Source organism: Haemaphysalis longicornis, unplaced genomic scaffold, assembly GCF_048455015.1.
Source record: "Haemaphysalis longicornis isolate Haplotype H1 unplaced genomic scaffold, Haemaphysalis longicornis Haplotype H1 scaffold_4, whole genome shotgun sequence".
Lineage (NCBI taxonomy): Eukaryota > Metazoa > Arthropoda > Arachnida > Ixodida > Ixodidae > Haemaphysalis > Haemaphysalis longicornis.
Window position 1 is genome coordinate 14,940,550 of NW_027526361.1, and position 19,460 is coordinate 14,960,009.

Below are 19,460 nucleotides of genomic sequence, written 5' to 3' on the forward strand. Positions count from 1 at the left end.
AGATTACTGAAACTCGTTCACTTTTTTCAGAAGAGATATGACGCTGAGCCCCATTACCGAAATGGTTTAAGGGGTGGGCAACTAGCACATCGCAACTATTCACTGCAGGGGCAATTATAATGACCAACAAACCACGGCAGCCGGAAAGGTTGCTGTATGTTGGCATATATGTAAGTCGAGTGGAAGGACCACGCACCAGGTTGGCAGAGTGTGATGGGTAGCAAGACGAAGCTACTACGAAATTTGGGGTCTCATTCCATGGAAATTCTTCTGAAAACGCCAGAAGATGGCTTCATCCTGGGGGATCTCCGCCCCTTCCCAGGATGTCCCCCTTCTCAGATGTGAGAGACTACGTTACGGCTTTCTCCGTCTCCCCTTCTATCCCACGTGGAACTGTTGATGCCGCAATTTCTGCTAAAGAACACAAAGAGAAAGCCGCAAAAAATATTCTGGGTAACCCACCCGCTTCTTCGCTTGCAGCACCGAGTGTGGGCTGACCAGTTGGGCATCGCCAAGAAAATGTTACGCTGGTGCTTACTATCGACTAACCAACGTTAAACGTTCGCGGGATTCCTTAGCAGTGATACACAAGGTAGCTGAAATATTTAAACATTTGTGCGAAGGGCTGAAAAGACGACAAAACATATTGCGTTTAGGTCGCGCCCTATTTCTGCAGTCAAAAAAGAAAGAACCACGCAATAAAGACTGACACCTTAGCTTGCACATTCAAACTGCCGGAAGGCCTTACAAATTACAACATTGCTCGAATAAAAGCAAAAGCGATAGTTTACGTTCTATTTTAAAAGGTGGAAAGAATGAAGCTGCGAGCGAAACTTTCATCACTGTCACTTCTTAGCGCAAAGTTTCTTTGTTAAGGCACGGGTAGCTGGGTTTCCCGGATGCAGAGAACAGCGGGAAGGAATATGGTACGGAAGAGCGGAAGGATTATTAGGGGTAGGGGGAAGAGAGAGAGTGGGAGGATGCGCACGTGCAACGCTCGTGCCTTGGCAGCGAGCGTCGCTGTCGGCACTGATGTCAGCTGCAGCCGGCCGACGGGAGCAGCTGTCGCCGACGCTTCATTTGTCCGTTTTCTGAGGATGCCGGCGTAGCCAGCGTTTGCTGCTTCTCCATGGGGCGCAACCGGTACAACTGATTATGTAGCTTCAAAAACGGCATTGTGCTTTTGACAGTGAGACATTGGGCGTGCGCTATGCCACGGATGCCACTACATCGAACGAGTAGAAATGTCAAAAATTGTCCGAAGTGCAAACGCATACTTCGTGACAAAGCACGTCATCACATCCCTCGCGCCGTTATGCCCGCAGAGTCAGCAAATCCATCGATTAGCTTCAGAGCAGGCTTCACTGCAACTCACAAAAGTCATCGTTCATGTTGTAGCACGAAACAGCGTAAAAACACTGTGGACAAAATATTCAACGAAATGCTTCAATAGGATGATATCGAAGAAATGCTTTAGCATAAGGCAATGCAGCTGCCATTGCAAACTTCAGTAGGAGAAACCTCATGCAGAGCGCAATTCAAAGGGGCGTGCAGTGAACAATTTTGTCGAAGATGGAGTTTTACACTTCAGGCATTTTAAGTGTTCTCCAATGCATAGAAAACCACTTCGAGAGTTACTTGTCGTTCTCTATATGGAGTGAGTGAGGGAAAAACGTTTTATTGAGCCGGTGAAGTGGGAGCGGTTCCCTATTCCAGGAAGCCCGAGACACAGCAGAGTATAAATTCTAGCTTAGCGCGTTTGACCATGCCAGTTTCTCGGCAATCCTTTAGAAATGACTGGTCAGCCCTTAACAATACAAACATGTGTTTGTGTGACGAGTGTCAGGACGTCTGTCTAGCCGTGGAAAGCCCAGGCGCTTTGCGGCTGATGTGTAGCAAGGGGATAAAGAACAACGGCAGAGGCATCAGACTCATTGAATTGGTGCGTCTCCTTTTAAGGCTCTTCCACACTGCAATAAAGTGGCTCAATAAAACGCCCGCTCTAGCATCAGCAAAGGGGCACACGAACAAGTTTATAAGGCCAGCGTTGTTGCTGGGTTTTCAACATACATGAATTAAAGTGTAGTTGCGAAATTAACGTTAATTGGTTCGCGCCTGATTGAAATGAAGCAATAAAAAGAACTATACGTATTTAAACGACGACAAGTAAGCGTTACTTCGGAGATGTGTATACACTTTTTCACTGGACATCGTGCCGGAGACAGGCTACATATAACAGGCGGGTGCGTGTTAAAAGGGTGAGCTTGCTGTTTTTATAGCTCACTGACAACCCGTTTATGTTGGCGTGCGGAAGTTCCACGAATTCTAAAAGTTGTCACACCGTGCCCTCCGGAGTTCTCCTGGTTAAGTGAGCGTCGGCAGGGCAAACATTGTTTAGCCCCCCCCCCGGCCCTTTACAACTTCTTTTCGATTTCCTTTAAAGTTAAAGCCGCTAACCAAGTTTTCCGCGAACCTTAACTTCCGATACTCCGACCAAAGTTCGTTGGGTATAGAGAGATGAGGACCCCCCAATAAGAGCTTTTCCGCGTTCCCACCCAAGACTCTTTCTCCATAACCCGGAGGTGGTCGGAAGGTTTGCCCGGCCTCCAAAGCACGTTCTAGTTTGCGAAGCCGCTGCCTGTTCCGTGAATTTTTAAATAAACTGAAGTCAACTACGGCAAGACCTCCACGACTAAGCGGTTGGTGAGGCTGGAACAGCACTTTCCAGACAACAACAGACAACAGACAACAACAGGAGCATTCATACGGTTGAATTTCTCGTTTAGCTTGTCGTAATACCTAATTTACTTGGGGTTTAATTATTCCTGCCATATTCTAAAGCAAACAAAAAATTCAGTGCCCTTTTAATCTGTGAAGAATGATGAACAGCGAAGCTGCGGTTCGTAATGTGACAGTCGCCTTAGCGGCTAATTGTCACATAGTTTGTTTCCACATAGTCCCGATAAAACAACAGTCACAGCCTTTTTCTGTAACTTCAGTCCCTACGTATATGGTCATGTATTGACTGCAGACAGTAATTATGTGCCGTTTAAGCGTTTAAAACTTCACTGTGAATTGCGACAAGTGAGTGAAACTGGGCGTAATAGTAGAAACGTCTCAGCGGCTAATTGTTATATAGTTTGTTTGGGGACACTTGCGATAGCCCAATAATTAGAGCCGTTTTCTGTCACCCTACCGTTCTGTCACCAGCCGTTTTCTGTCACCTCTTCCGCAGATTTCCGTGCTTCACTGTGCGACACACGATGTAGAAAAGACAACTTACAAAGCGCGAGCTCACACCGATCTCGTTCAAGTCGGCTTCACCTGCAAAGGAAATTGAATTGCTAGGAAGACATTTTGCTTGGGGTAATATAAGACGTTTTATATCAAAATATAACGGCGTTTGGACCTTTTTTTTATTTTTTAGGATTATTTTTCGTATTAGGAACCGGTTTTTCCGGGGCGGAAAAACCTGTCCCAGAGGGAGCGTGGCACGATACCAGGACAGCCTGTCAAGTCCAGCCCTTGAAAAGCTCCGCTTTTAAAAAAAAGTAGCATTACTTTAAGCAATCGCACGAGTATTAAAAAATGAGTTTGTCCTTCACATTCATTTTAAGGCTCTGTTAGTGGCTCGTCCGTTTAATTATGTTCAAGGTTAAACGAGCTGATCAGTAAAACTGGATGAAGTTTTTTTTTTTCAATTTGAATTAGCAGTGCCGGCTGAAGATGAGTGAATTTCCTTGCTTGGCCATTCATTTTTCCCTGGGAGATATTTTTCTCCTGAGTTGTTTTTAAACCTCTGTAAAGATTACGCTGCTAGCTTCACACCATCTGGTCAATTCCTGCGTAAACACTAGAAGCCAAGTTTTTCTGTCCTTTTCGAGAAGATATATTAAATTGGATAATATCTGAGGGACAGCGCTAACCCCTAAGAAAGAGAATTGACCTTTTTTAACTCATTGCTGAGGACAGGCTGCGGATGGTTGAAAAGGTTGACGGAGATCTTCGCAGTAAGTCCCCTGCCCGATCACTTTCGAGGAAAATTAACCAGTGGCGGTGGACAGTGGGTTGTTCCAACGCAGCCATGGGGTTTTAACTTCCGTTGGATGGCTAGGTAAAAATGCCTCCAAGCGCAGTTTCTCCGAGTCGGTTCCAAAACGAAGCCTCGTGGCGCACTCAATGCTGGCACACCACCGCATCTGCGGAAAAAGGTCGAAATAATAAAAATGCAGACCAGAGAGAAAGGTTCAGCCGGAAGCTCAGCTGAGCCAAACCAACCCTGTAGTAACAGTTGATCTTCAATACAAGCAAAGGAAACAAGGCACGTTTAGACCAAAAAAGAGTGAAATATATCTTATTGCATTTGATTTGCCCTTACTTCAGGTCTGATACAAGTAAATAAGTATTGAAGTGTCGTCGCGCTATTGTGAGCCACGAAGCGATGTTCCTCAACAAAAGAGATAAAAATAGCAAAAAAAACTTGTGTAATTGTTCTGTAAGAGATGGGGCCCTAGCAACACTAGATGCAATGATAAAAACTTTTAGGTTGTCCCAATACGTCAGCCACCACGGGGGCGCAGTGGCTAAGGCGTTGTGCTGCTGAACCCAAGGTCGCGGGTTATATCCCGGCTGAGGTTGATGTTTCGAAGCGACAAGTGAAAACACCTTGGTGTCGAGATTTCGGCCCACGTTAAGGATCCCTAGATGGCCAAAATCCTGAGCTCTGCCAGGATTTCTGCCATTAGTCATTGTTTGAAGATATAATCGCCTGAAAACTAATGAGCGCTGCAGGCCATAGTGATAGCGATAGTACATTAACGACGACAGCATGCAGAAACCCTGACCGAGTGTAAAAGCATAACCACGCAGAACACTTGGCCGAGTCTCCAAGCGTAAGCACGCATATACCTTCCCTAACCAATAATAAGCTAGGTGGGGCCGCCAGCTTCGCTGTTTGCCCCGTCATCGCAGGGCTAGTGCGAAGCTGCCCCAATTGTTTTCTCCTTCAGTATGATGTGAGGAACTTGCGGTTGAAACCAATGGGTTCCACGCTAAGCTAGCACGTCGGCGCTGGAAGTGCCATTTTCTGCGCTGCAGTTCTCTGCACATTTTTCTCACGAAATGAAATGTATTTCTGGCGCACGTATGTCAGAGCAACTTATTGGAAATTAGGAGCGAGATGCCAAACCAGCTCCTCATACAAAAGAACAGCGATTCCACGGCGCCTATGACGCCGGAAATCTAAGCGGCAGGGAAAACATGTCAATAAAGAGGTTTTCTAATATTAGAACGTGTTTAAGGAATTGTAACTTCTTTTTTTCGCTGCTTCTGAACACCCTCCACCCTAAATTGTTTTTTGGCTTCACCGTGTACGTGTTTTACCTTAACCGCTAACTATCAATTAATCCTCAGTTTTTATATTAATATTTTTCTTTCCAGTCGGTATAATCAGGATATATTTGTCACTTTGGTCGAGCAGTGGCTCCACGTTCAACGCCCTCAACGTCACTTAGCAGTCCTTCTTGCTAAAGAACATACAAACGACAGCATTTACATAAAGAACGAACCGACTGGGAAGCGCCTTTGTTGTGTAGTTTCAATGTTCACTTTTCCCCTTGGTAGTTTTTTTTTATACTGTGGACAACAATGTGTGGTTGCGACTCGAGGAATGGCGAAGACGCGCCCGTTAGCGTGAGGAAAGGTGATGAGTGAACACGTACAAAACTCTTGAGACTAGGTCGCCAGGGTGATTATATGCCCTCAGGAGTGTCCCCCCGCTGTAAAGGGGCAGCCACCAAGCCATCATCATCATCATCGCTGAGCCTGCCTGAAAGCTCCAGGGCAAAATAGGAAGTGCTACTCTAAAAGTAACGACACCGATTAGGAAATATCAAGTATTTACACAACGAAATACATCCCGAGATATTTTCGACATGCGTACCCAGACAATTGGCTACGGGCCGTGACGTTCTATTGTATTTTCTTAGTTGTGAAGCAAAAATTAAAGTAACAATACTCAACCAAATGAAGCACACGATTAATCCTACCTGTGGTATTCCCCTTTGTTTTGAAGAGTAAGCTCGTGAAAGTGCAACCAAAAAATTTTGTGAACCTCTGTTGAGTCAAATTGGCATTACACGTCTAACACAGAAAGGCCGCCTTACTGAAGCCAGCAGGCGTGGTCCTAACTGTGACGCCGGGACATTTATGACAAAAAACAGAGCAACCATCCGTGCATAATAACCACGGTACTGCCATAACTATAACTGCAGTTCCTTGAAGGTGCTTATTCAGTAACCTCAGTTAGGACGAGCCAAAAACAAAGGGTATGACTAATTAAGTAAGCGCGGTTTCGCGACGTAATTTGCCCGCTGCGCGAAAGTTAGAGGTTAAACTTCCCGCAAGTAGCAAAGAGGAATAATAATTACCACGAGCGTGGCAACAGATGACATTCCTGAAGCACAACTGACATTTTATTTACTTTCTCTCGTACAGAAGCACCCCGGGCTAGTTAAGCGAAAATATTCTGTTTGGTCGTAAAAGTTACGGTGTCGACATTAGGAATGTACCGAGAGACTACGGCTGTAAGCGAAGTAAATGTAAATGGAACGTACATCACTAGATAGAGATAACAACTTTCGAGGCAGCAACTTTATGTGCAGCGAATACGACTGACGCATTACGAACGCGCACCCATTAGCGGGTCCGCATATGGCCTGCCATTTCCGGCACTCATTATCGCGGATGTTTCATTGCAGAGCAAAGCCCGGGGAGCAAAATTTTTGCAGGCTGCAGACCTCTGGTGGCTTCTAGTTATAAACTTGCCGCGCTCTTGCACAGTGAAGAGGTTGTGCAGTGATATGCACGTAGAGTCGTCCAAAGGCTTAGCTGGAGCATTATATCCTACTTTAGAGTTTGCTAGCTCGAACATTCTGACTAAAAACAGTTCAATTCTGTAGACTCGAGTGCCACGTTTAATTTCATTGCAGTGCAAATGTTGTAAATACATTACCTTACGCTAAGAAAAGAGAAAGCGGTAAGTGCGGGAAGCGTTGCTCTAGCTAAGAAGGTGGACGACTGTCCGTAGACTGATTACTGAAAATCGCTAAGCCCAGCGTTGACGTTCTGCGAAAAATAAGCCGGTCCGCAGAATTATCAGCAGGTTAATGCAAAACAAGAATCTAAACTGGTCATAGTGAGGTATTTTGTGGCATACCCAGAAAGTACCAGAAAGGGCCAGATCGGTCGTTGCCGTGTATGTACGCAACAGCGACGCTTCGCTTGTTATTTCTACGGAATACCCCTACCGAAACCACAGGTCCTAGGCTTGTGCACGCCCCTCAACATTGACCCGTGTCTCCAACCTTGATCTGTCATCCGGTAAGTCGAGGCTGGCTGACCTGAACGCTGTGACGCAGCTCGTGCTGGCGCCCAGAGCGGGAGCAACCTTGGCCAGTTTCCCAAGAAGACCCCGTGGACTAAGGGCGCTTGTAAAAAAATAGCTTCTTTCTTTTCTTCCTTCATGTGATTATATCTGCCTCCGCTCTATGTACAAGTCCACGGGGTTCCCTAGGCATGGTGAATTTCCAAAAAAAGATTCAGTACTTTTTCTTATTATTGGGCTGTTGAGACACATAATGCACGTCATAATTCAAGGGTTGCCCACACTAGCTTAGCTTCTACTTTAATAGAAATTTATTTCAGACAACAAGAAAGATACAAGTTGCCTGGGGGGACCGGCGTAAAGGCACAGAAGGCCTGACAAAGCGCCGATTCACCCGATTACACACGCATAAATCACCAGTCATACATGAACATTCATTGGGTAAGGAAGAAAAAAACAGGAAAAAAAAAGAAAAGATACATCGCAAATGAGAAATACAAATGTTATGCCATTGGACACTGAACATAAGCACATTGAAGATTGGTACGTAAAAAAATGAATGAATATCTCATACATAGTTATCGCATAAGAAGAAACAAGTACAGTACGCTTGATTTGCATGGAATGGAAGGAGGAATTAAGAGTATGTGGGTTTAGTTTTGGATTTGTAAAAGGTAGGCATGAATCTTTTTTTTAAATACATGAATCGAGGGGCTTTCCTGAATTAATGCGAATACAGTAGGGTGTTCATTTAGGATATCTGGAATTTGGTATGTCAACTTTTGTGCACCGTAGTTGGTGCGAAGCTTATCTTTCTTGTACGTGATATGCCTTAAATTGTGGCTGTGGTCTTTCTCGGTAAATTTTCTTGAAAATTCAGTAGGGTTACATTTAACGTCGTGGTACGCGACCGTAGCTAATTTTTTAAGTCTGATATAGTTAATTGTTAACAGTTCATGTTTTTGGAAAAGTTGTGCTGTATGCGAGCGAAAGGGCAGCAGTTCAATTAAACGGAGAGCTCTTTTTTGTAATAAATAGAGATAGCTGAGGTTTGTTTTTGTCGTTGTCCCCCATATAAGAAGGCAGTAGTGAAGATGCGAGTGTATTGTTGCGTAGTAAATTTGCTTTTTTAACCATACCGGTAATAAGTGACGCAACGTACAGAGCATGCCAACTGCTCGGGCAATGCTGTTTCGTAAGTGATTGATGTGAATGGACCAATCTAAACATTCATGAAAGAAGACACCGAGAAATTTGTGAGATGTAACGCGATCAATATGTTGTCCCTCAAAGCTAATATTCTTTTCGCTGCTATACGTTTTATTACGGGGCCTAAATACCATATACTTAGTTTTTTTGGGGTTTAAGTTTAATCTGTTTGCACTTAGCCAACTAGATAGATTTTCTAGCCACTGATTGGCTTGCGACTTAAGGACATCAATATCTGGTCCAGAGAAAAATACATTGGTGTCGTCAGCATACAAAATAATGTCTGGAGTTAGAGGTATGTTTGCTATGTCATTAATGTATATAATGAAAAGTAGAGGGCCTAGAATTGACCCTTGCGGAACTCCACATGTGATTTCGCCGAAATGAGAGGTCGCATTGCCAATTTTAGTGTACTGCATACGGTTTTCTAGGTAACTTTTCACGATGTCTAAGGCAATTCCTCTTACACCGTATCTGGAGAGTTTGATCAATAAAATGTCATGCTTTACAGAGTCAAAGGCTTTTTTGAAGTCAAGAAATAACCCAAGAGTAAATAGTTTATTTTCTATGTTGTCAATTATTTTGTCTTTAATATTCAGTAACGCCATTTCAGTGGATTTTTTCTTTTGAAAGCCATATTGATTTTGTACTATAATGTTCTCCTGCTGCAAGAAGTGAGTAAGTCGCGAGTTTATTGTTTCTTCAATAACCTTAGAAAACATAGGTAAAACAGAGATTGGCCGGTAATTACCAAGATCGTTTTTATCTCCTCCTTTGAAAATGACAGCTACCCTTGCGATTTTAAGTTGGTTGGGGAACGTTCCTGAGCTTAGAATAAGATTGCATATGTGCGATAGAGGTAAACAGATAACATGAGCGACTGCTTTAAGAGGTGCTGCCTTTATTTCGTCCACACCGCAAGCACTACTATTCTTTAGTTTATTTAACAGGCCGTACATCTCTTGCGCTGTAGTAGGAGACATAAAAATTGATGAGTCCGAACAATTAATATAGGATGTACAGCGGACACTATTAGTCGATGCAGAGTCGCAAAAACCTGCCTTTAGGAAATAATTATTGAATTTGTTTGCTAGGAAAGTGCCCGAATATGGTACGCCCTCAATTACTATCTCTGATATTGTTTCCCTCTCATTCTTGTTCCGTAGTGCATTTACGCAATTCCAAACCTTTCTAGAATCATTAGAGATACTAACAAACCTATTCTCATAATACAAGTTACGTGCGTGTTTAATATCGTATGTCAACCTATTTCTAATTTTTTTGTACTCGGCTAACTGATCGAGGTTTTTGGTTCGAATAAATGATGCGAATAGTTTGTCTCGTGCTTTTATTCTCTTGAGTAAAGAGGCATCAATCCACGGTTTTCTAGATTTTTTGTGTTTTTTTAGCTGCTCTAGAGGAAATGCACTATCATATAGTTCCTTAAATAGTTTTAAAAAAGTGTCATAGGAAAGAGTGGGATCGTTTGTCTGCATTACAGGGCCCCAGCTGGCTTCCTCGACTAAATGCTTAAAAAAATCGATCTTTTCTGCAGATAATATTCGGCGCAGAATAGGTGCGTGGTCTGTATGTTTGTTGTGCTGGGTTATGTAGGGTGAAAAAAAGAAAAAGAACGGCATGTGATCACTTATATCTGATATTAACACTCCGGCATCGGATTGGTCAATTTTAAAATTCGTAAAACATACGTCTAGTAACGTTTCCGACGTGCTTGTCACCCTTGTCGGTATGTCAATAATACTTCGACAGTCAAAAGAAAGAAAAACATCAAGTAGCTTTTGAACAGACAAATCCACCGAGAGCAAATTAATATTGAAATCACCGGTAACAATGGTAGGTAGACCAACGCACGCACAATACTCTAAAATACGCTCAAGAAATTCTATAAATGGGGTTGTAGCACCATTTGGAGGTCTGTAAAGTACTACCAACATTGTATTCAAACACTTTACAAGCACACATTCGTAGTGAGCATCTATGAATGAGTATTCTGGAACCACTTCGTAATTGAAGGTGTTTTTTACATATATAGCAACACCCCCTCCCCTTTTGCTAGTTCGCGAAACTGAGATGCAGTTGTACCCTGAAAAATTTACAACGGGGCATTCGTTAGAAAACCAGGTTTCAGTGAATGTTAAGAAGTCGAATGTATGACCTAAGGCATCTAAAAAAAAGTTGACGGAATCATGCTTGTTCCGTAAACTTCGCGCGTTGAGATGAAGTAAGGAAAATTTCTTGGTGCCATTTAAGGCCCTGCGTTGTCTAAACGAAGCAGCATCGTGATAACTGCATGTTTTATCGCGTGTAGGCATGTGCCTTTATGGCATAAGAAAATTAGTGAAGTGCTGGTGCTATCTTATTTGGTCGAGGTCACTGGCTCCATTAATCCTTAGTATTCTGTCATGTTGACTGCGCCGAACAAAGAATTTTCCGTCCTTGACCCACGCGAACTGGTATTCCATTTCCCTTGCCTTTGTTTTCATCTGCCAGAACAAGCGTTTGTTTTGAGCAGTCAAGTTTTCGTTGATGAAAACCTTTGATTTCTTCCTTCTTAGTTCACTTCTTTTTGCAAGCCAAGCGTCACGGGTATAGCGGGCTGAAAAGCGCACTATAATAGGCGATGGCTTATCTTTCCCGTCTGCGCCTGCCCTAGAACGCAGCCGGTGAGCGGCTTCAATATCATTTTCAGATAGCCTAGGGAGTTCCAGTTCATCTGCCAGAAGATTCAGTTTTTCTATTACTTTTTCATTAGTCTGTTCGGCAAGTCCATGGATTTCTAGGTTAAGACGTCTGCTGTATTGATCAAGGTTATTAACTTCTTGCCTAAGCATTTCCACTTCTCGTTCGTTTGTCTGTGCTTCGAGTTTTTCCACCCGCTTTCTTAAACTGCTCATGTCAGCATTTTGACGCTTCATTTCGGCAAGCGCCTCATCATACTTGCTAGACATTTCCTGCATTGACCTTTCAATGGCATGCACAGTGGCAGCAACGCCTTCCAAAGCGTCTACTTGTGATTTCACCGTAAGTAGTAAAGACAATTTTCTGTGAATTTCACCTATTTCCTTCGTAAGGTTCATTCCGCTTTCCGTTTTTTCGGGTTCAGTGCTCTGACTGCTTCGATTTTTTGCCGTTTTACATGTTGCACAGTTCCATGTGCTCTTCGCTGCTGCAGATTTCTTTTTGTAGGCTGCTTCTGTAACTCCTGAGCATGCGCCTACATGATAGCTGTATTTACAATCAGAGCACAACAAATGTGTCGTGTCCCTCACAGATTCATGACAAGAAATACACGTGTCACCCATGATAGTTATTCAGCAACAGTGGCAACCGTAAATTCAACTGACACGCTAGCTTTTACAAACAGGTAAGCACTAACCTGGGAAAAGGAAGACGGAAATTTAGGAGCCAGTCGATGAACCGCACGGCGCCACTGTTGCTGAATATGTGTGTGCCAGGATAGACGATGTCTTCTGCTTTTATGCGTTCTTGGCGATGACGTCAGGTTTGTTATCCGCCGCGGGCGCCACTGGTCGTCGCATCGGTGGAAGATAGCTCCAAGCTTGTAGATACGCGTCGATTCCTGGGAAAAGGAAGACGGAAATTTAGGAGCCAGTCGATGAACCGCACGGCGCCACTGTTGCTGAATATGTGTGTGCCAGGATAGACGATGTCTTCTGCTTTTATGCGTTCTTGGCGATGACGTCAGGTTTGTTATCCGCCGCGGGCGCCACTGGTCGTCGCATCGGTGGAAGATAGCTCCAAGCTTGTAGATACGCGTCGATTCCTGGGAAAAGGAAGACGGAAATTTAGGAGCCAGTCGATGAACCGCACGGCGCCACTGTTGCTGAATATGTGTGTTATGCTAAGTTATGCTAAGTTATGATACCGATATAATGATCTACGCTTGCTAGTATGCATATAATTCGTGTTAGCGCTGAGTGGTGCCACTACTTTCATAACATAATGTATGTCTGGATAACATAACATAATGTATGTCTGCGCTTCTCTCTCATTATCATGTTTCTTTACAAATGCAATCATAACCTTGCTCTTAATCAGGCACAGTAGGGCGGACGACTGGAAGCCACTCACTATGTACAACAATTTCTCACACGTGTGCGCTGCATCGACAAAGGGTCCTTTACATCCCATGGGAGAACAGGCATTTCTTATTTTAATAATTTTCCCGCATCTGAGCGTACAACGCGTGGAGCTGCCGCTCGTGTATGTGACGATATATTGAAGCCAAGCAAGACATTGACGTTGACTTTTAATTGCCAATTCCTTACAAAAAGCAGTGCCCGAAAATTGACTGACAAGATTTAAAATGTTCGGTATTGGGCTTGAGAAATATCTAGGCACCGTGCAGGTTACGCGATTTGGGTAGCTGCGAATACCTGTAAGCGGATTGGGTAAACGATGGGCCATTGCTAAATTCCTTCCCTATAAAAATTCGTGGCGGACAGAAGAAAACTGCGTACCGTCAACTCGAACCTACTCCGCAGTCCCCTCGGACGTAACATTTCCTTCTAATGGGGCAGTTGACGCCCGTTTACGGCACAAACAGACGGACGGTCCTTAAAGGCGCCAGGTTCGCGCCACGGAGCACGCAGCGCGCATGTGGTTCCACCGTCTGCGCAGTGCGGAGGCGCGGGGGACGCCGTCTGCGTAAAGGCGTGGGATGCAAAGTGACGGCGATTGCAGCTGACGCCCAGAGAAGAGCGCCCACCTACGGAGCTCGCGTGCGGGGCATGGGGCTCACAGGCGTATCAATCCTGACCCTCCACTCTCTCAGCATCCTTCTTCGCCTTTCTCCTCCTAGCTGTTCAATTCTTCAAAGCACGCAGCGCAGCCTGCGTGCTAAGATGCAGGAGGTTATTAGCCCACAAGTGGCACGAAATGTTGCGTGATTTCTGGCTGCAGTCGCCACACATGCGAATATCTCGCGCACATGCTTTCCGCTGAAGGTTCGCACGTTGAAGGTTTACGTTTCGGTGCACGGCTCTTGTTTTCTTTCCAACAGAAATGTGGTGCGACGTAGAAAGCAGATTATTTTAAAATTCCGTCACTCCTTCCCGCAAGAAACGGTCCGTAGAGATTGAAATTAAACACCCATCTTTTACGAGTGAGCTCGCTTAGATTTCTCGTCGGTCGTCGGAAACAGCGCGAGGTATATTCTCGGCGATGCCGAAGTGACCCACCCCTATATTGCGCGTTACAAAGATGCGGGTGTCTTGTGCGACGGGCGATTCAAATGGTTTTGTTTGCGACGTTTTTTCAGTAGCGATGGCTCTACAGATAATGACACGGGAGAGAGAGAAAGAGAGAATGTGTCCAAATGCGTTTGTAGTGACGCGTCTTGCTACCCGTAATTTCCTGCCTTTCTGCTCAACCTAAGGTGCCTGCTCTCGCTGACAGACGTAGCGATACACGAACAAAGATGCTGTAGTTGGTTTGCCCAATAAACTGCTTTCAAAAGAGAAGTAACTTGATGCAGACGACCTTGTACCTGCAATGAGCACAAATATTTAGAGAGCTGCCCGCCCCACCAATTTGTAAAACCAAACTTTTACTGATCCTTGTAATAGACATAGACATAGTCACTTTATTTCATGTTTGCAACAAGAAATTTCAGGAGGCGAGAGAAAAGGCTGCATTCGAAGCTTGACAAGGCTGCCACCCTGGATTACAAGGTCAGTAGCTAACTAGTTTTTTTTACACGTGAATAATCGTATTCAAAAAACATCTACATAAGAGACCTATGGGGCCAAAAAAACATCGATCGCGGGATGCTTTTATTACAAACTAAACTGTTCAAGTTCTCACACATGGAGAGAAAAAAAAATAGGCATTCAAAACAGAAATCACATATAATTCAAGCAAAGTCATACATATCAGAGAAAAACAAGAGCTTACCTGCTACAAACACCTGTACAACACTTGCATGATGCATGTACAACTCGCAAACAGTAGAAACAAAAAATAGAACAAGAAAGCCCGCATAGCTAAGAACAGTACTATCGCACTCACTATGACCTACACCGCTCATTAGTATACAGACGATTATTTTGTCAAAACAATGACTGTGGGCATATACATTACAATAAGGCTTTATTCATTAGGACGTTGCGCTCCTAATGCGTACTTGGTCTTTAACATCGGTTACCAGACAAAAGTTGTACAAAGCGGTGGATACTAATGAGCGGTGTAGGTCATAGTTTATTAGGGACAATGGTGCACCAACCCTATGCTATACACATAGATGAAGCACATCTTTGAATGTAAGTAGATGATGTGCAATACCACTGTTCATCAAGTCATGGCGACGTCACATCACGTAATGCGCGCAATGTGGGCTAGTGCCGTGACAGACTCATGCGGACACATAAATACGAAGTGAACGCATTCATTGGGCTTCTATACGCACACGTGCGGGAGTGGGCAAAATGGGCTCGCTAGTGGTCTTATTTGGTTGGGATAGCATATAGCGACAGCTTCCTTCGCCAACACTGCCCGTCCAACCTTTGTAGTCACGTCTAATTTTTCACCAGGGAAGTTTAAAAGACCTCTTTGTTTTTGGTACTTTCGAGAAGAGGTGACATCAGCTTTCTCTAAGGTATACCAGGCGTGCGCCTGGGTGGACGTGGAACAATTTGTCATCTCGAAGACCGACCCTGCATCAAATGATGTATGAACGCGAGCATACCAATGTTTGTCGGTAGATCGATGCACAAATACTTCCGTATCTGCGCTGCGGCCTTTGGCAAAAATGTTTTCCCTGCTGTTTCTTTGTCCTATTCGTTTGCTCGTCTGTGTCCCGTTTCCCTCGCAATTGCACATCGGAACATCTCTAGACTCTGCCTGGCGGTTCTACGCGATTCATATTTATATTGGAGGTCAAATCTCGTTGCGAAAATCTGCACGCGCAGCGGGGAAGCAGACTGGAAGGATGCGAGACTTCTCCGGATTTCGGCAGCGACTGTGCTCACATTTTTCCTTTGATACCTTTTTCTCGATCGTCATTTCTTCCATTTGACTTGTTTAGAGTGACTACGTCGCGAACGATGTGTACTTCGTTTCGTTTTCGTGGCTTTATCATTTAAAACCTTTTATCGATTTGAGGCCATCTGCAGGAAAAGAAAAAAATAAGAGAGCGATGCGTTTTGTTCAGCGGCTGTGAACACTAAACTGTTTCTTTGACGAACTTCACTCTTATTACATAATTACTCAATCTTATGTTATGACGTGTCCATGGTACTCGGGTTCCGCCAGTAGCACACGTGTTGAAAAAATTTATCAGCGCGTGTCGCCGATGTTGGAAGCAGAGAAATGAGTTTCTGCGCATTGCGGAAGTGAACCAAAGTTACACTAAATGGCAGTTGCCCTCTCTTTGTAGACGATCCGGCGATACTGCTGCTCTGCGATTGCTGCTATGGCTGGTGGGCGTCGGTTCCGACTTGAGCATCTTTTGCGCGTTCCTCCTGACTTCGACTGCACAGACATTGACGCCACAGCTACCAGAACGGTGAAAACGTCGGCCAATTCACCAAGGACAGTACGTCGGCCAGTCCGTTACGACAAGCATAAAGAGAGAAAAATAGATGCCTCGTGAAAATGCAAAGAAGGTGAGGGTGGTGTGAACGAGAAGGAGAACGAAAAGGCAAGGGTTGTTACGTGAATCGCGGCTCCGTGCTTTGCAAGGCTCCCCGTTCGAATATGAATCACACCTCGGAGATCAGAATTCGGGGACGGAATACTCCTCGCTGCCCAGAAAACTTCCAACGCGGCACAAGTGCAGCGGTAGCGAGCGGAAAGTTGTTGGCGATGCGCTCCTCACGCCCATCGTTCGTGGCTACGGCGCCACTGGTCAAGCGGATCGCCTCCTATACGCCGAGCTTCCTCAGTCCTGCTCTTTCGGTTCCTCGCAGCTTTTTTTTCACTATTTTATTGTTAGAAGCTTGCAGGTTCTGAGCCATAAATTTGTCGCAAAACTTAAGTTATTTAGTCAAAATCACTTTGGTTTTACCAAAAATGAGTGAGAGGAATCGGCATTACTAGAGAAATTGGAATGCAATCTTCCGAACGAACCGTAATCGGCGCGTCTGCTGATATTTCTAGAGCCTTCGAATTGGTTTATTATACTATTTTGCCGTACAGGCTAAAAGTCTATGGTTTATTTAATGACCCATTGTTCAAGAACAGCTTAAAGTCTCCAAGTTAAACCTCTTTTCTGTAGGTTACCCCAAGGTTGCGTTATGACGCTTGTATTTTTTTTTAAATTTTGATTCTTAACGGCATCATATGCGTTTATGAAACAAAACGACCATTTTCGCGATGACAGCATTTCTTTTATTAAAATTTATGCCAAATGTCCCAGCGATGACAGCTATGAAGTGCAACCGCTGCAACGATGGCGTGTTTTGACATTTGAGAATCTTTCAGGAGACTTTTCTGTGAAAAACAAGTCCCTTTTAGAGAGCCTGAAACTGGAGCCTATACTCTGAACGCGTGTCTCGCAAGATTTTATTTTTTGCCAAACACTATCACCTACGAGGCCACGGACTGCGCTGAGGCTTATCAGCACTTCCGAAAGCAGAAAATGTGTAGTCAGAGGGCCTGCTGTGTGGTGCAGGGACCGTAGCTCACAAAAAAAAAAAAAAGAGCTGTTCCATTTTGCCCGGCTTTCCTCCATTTCCCGCTTTCCCCAGCAAAAGTGCGAATGCAAGCTAAACACGACGCCCGGTCGAATCGAATTACCATGCCAAAAATGGGGTCCTCATTATGCGTAATGTACGGCGAAATTAGATACGGAATCTGAGGGTCTCCTTGAAAATTCTTTTGCTCCGGTTACTACTTTTTAATATTCGTTTTTCATTGGGCTTTCACGTGATTAAAATTCATGGACGGAGCACATTTCTGAAAATTACTTCTGACGAAACAATAGCCGTCGGGCGGCTTGTTCATTCTTAAGTGTTGACACAATGGCTGTTACCTGAACCTTAAAAATATCTTGACGAGATGAAGTATCCGTGGGAGGAAAAAGAAAGTTTATTACGAACCTAGTTAATGTAGACATCATTGCTATAAAATTTGCCATCCTGTCAACTGTTTTTATGATGACATCATCATCATCATCATCAGCCTGTCTACGCCCACTGCAAGCAAAGTCCTCTCCCAAACGTCTCCAATTATCCCGGCACTGTGCTAACTGCGACCAATTTATCCCCGTAAACTCTTGATCTCATCTGCCCATCTAACTTTCTGCCGCCCCTTGCCACGCTTGCCTTTTCTAGGGATCCACTCTGCTGCCCTTAATGACCAACGGTTATCTTACCTTCGCATTACATGCCCTGCCCACACCCATTTCTTCTTCTAAATTTCTACTAATATGTCCTTAACACGCGTTTGTTCTCTGACACACTCCGCTCTCTTCTTGTCCCTCAATGTTACGCCTATCATCTCCCGTTTCATTGCCGCTGTGTCGACCTCAATTTAAGTTGAACCCTCTTAGTGAGCCTCCAAGTTTCTGCCCCATAGGTGAGTATCGGTAAGATGCAGCTGTCATGAAGTCATTCTCTTCTATCTAGGAGATTTCATAGTCTCGTTTGTCGATGTAGGAAATGGTGTTCTAAAGGAGCCACGTAGTCATTTCGCAGCTCTCTGGCGCAGCTGCACGCTGTTATAATCTTGTTTTTGCAACGTTCTCTCTCTCTCTCTCTCTCTCTCTCTCTCTCTCTCTCTCTCTCTCTCTCTCTCTCTCTCTCTCTCTCTCTCTCTCTCTCTCTCTCTCTCTCTCTCTCTCTCTCTCCCTAGTTTTTCTTCTTTTTTCCGCGTTCAAGTTAGCAGAAAAGCTTTATTTTATCCGGACATCAGTACCTTGCTTTGGTCTACGCGAATAAAAATTAAGGGTTTGCTCGACGGCTAACCAAAAAGAGCATTATTCTTACAGGGCTTGTGACCCATCAGAACGGTGTATGTTTATTATTTTGGGCTAGTGGGCTAGGAAGTTTATTCTGGGCTAGTGACGCTAAGATGAAGCAGTCTGCTTATCTGAATGAGATAGCCCTTGCGGCATAAAAAATAAAGAATGAAAGACGCGCTTCGCTTGGGACACAGATAACAGAGCCGGGCGTGGCCGGCCAGTGAAAACAAATAATAAATAAAGAAACCCATACGTGCTTCGCGGCAATATAGTTAAAGTTAAAGTTCAACTTTGTTTCCAGTCATGTAGAATGACTGAGGAGGCAGAAGAAGAAGTTCGAGTACTCGCCCCTTGATGGTGCTCCCGACCCCAACGGTACAAGCAGCAGGGCGTGGCAGCAAAAAAAAAAAGTTGGAAAGGCCAACCAACAACAACCACCTCAACAACAACAACAATAACAAAAATACAGAACCCAAGAACAACAAAAAGTTTTCTTTAAACCAGCTAAGACAAATTGGGGCGATCATGTCGAATTGTTGAAAGATGCTGCGGGGGGTACTGTAGGGCACAAACCAGATTGATATGCTGTGAAGAGCACATTTGTTAAGTGTTGCAGTGAAAGTGTACGACAGAGTGTGTGTTTTGGATCCGAGGCCAACTAGAGAGCACGTGCTATCGATCTGTGAAGGTGCTGCGGTATTAGTAAATGCAACGCTTCACACGTTTAGTCGAAGTCATGTTTCTGTGGGCCAATCTTGTATGCAAATGACCACGTCTCCGGCGGACTCGGCTACTGAAGGACCCGCTTAATCCAAGACTCGCTTGGAACCTGTTCGTGCAGCGAAGCTGCGTCATTTTGGAAGAAGCGAAGCTGCGCAGTTTTGGTAAAGCTCTGGGGCACGATTATTCGCAATGTGCGGCGGA

General features: G+C 44.4%; 1 protein-coding gene and 1 long non-coding RNA gene across 2 annotated transcripts in view; one reads left to right on the plus strand and one right to left on the minus strand.

The window, feature by feature from the left end:
• LOC144178288 (uncharacterized) overlaps positions 1-19,460 on the plus strand; it is a 64,040-nt gene that overhangs the window by 20,246 nt on the left and 24,334 nt on the right. The gene's annotated exons all lie outside the window — the stretch shown is intronic.
• On the minus strand, positions 10,790-12,181 carry LOC144180273 (uncharacterized). Its single transcript, XM_077708649.1, has one exon. The coding sequence runs from the start codon at positions 11,914-11,916 to the stop codon at positions 10,966-10,968; it is 951 nt and encodes a 316-aa protein (XP_077564775.1). The 5' UTR covers positions 11,917-12,181; the 3' UTR covers positions 10,790-10,965.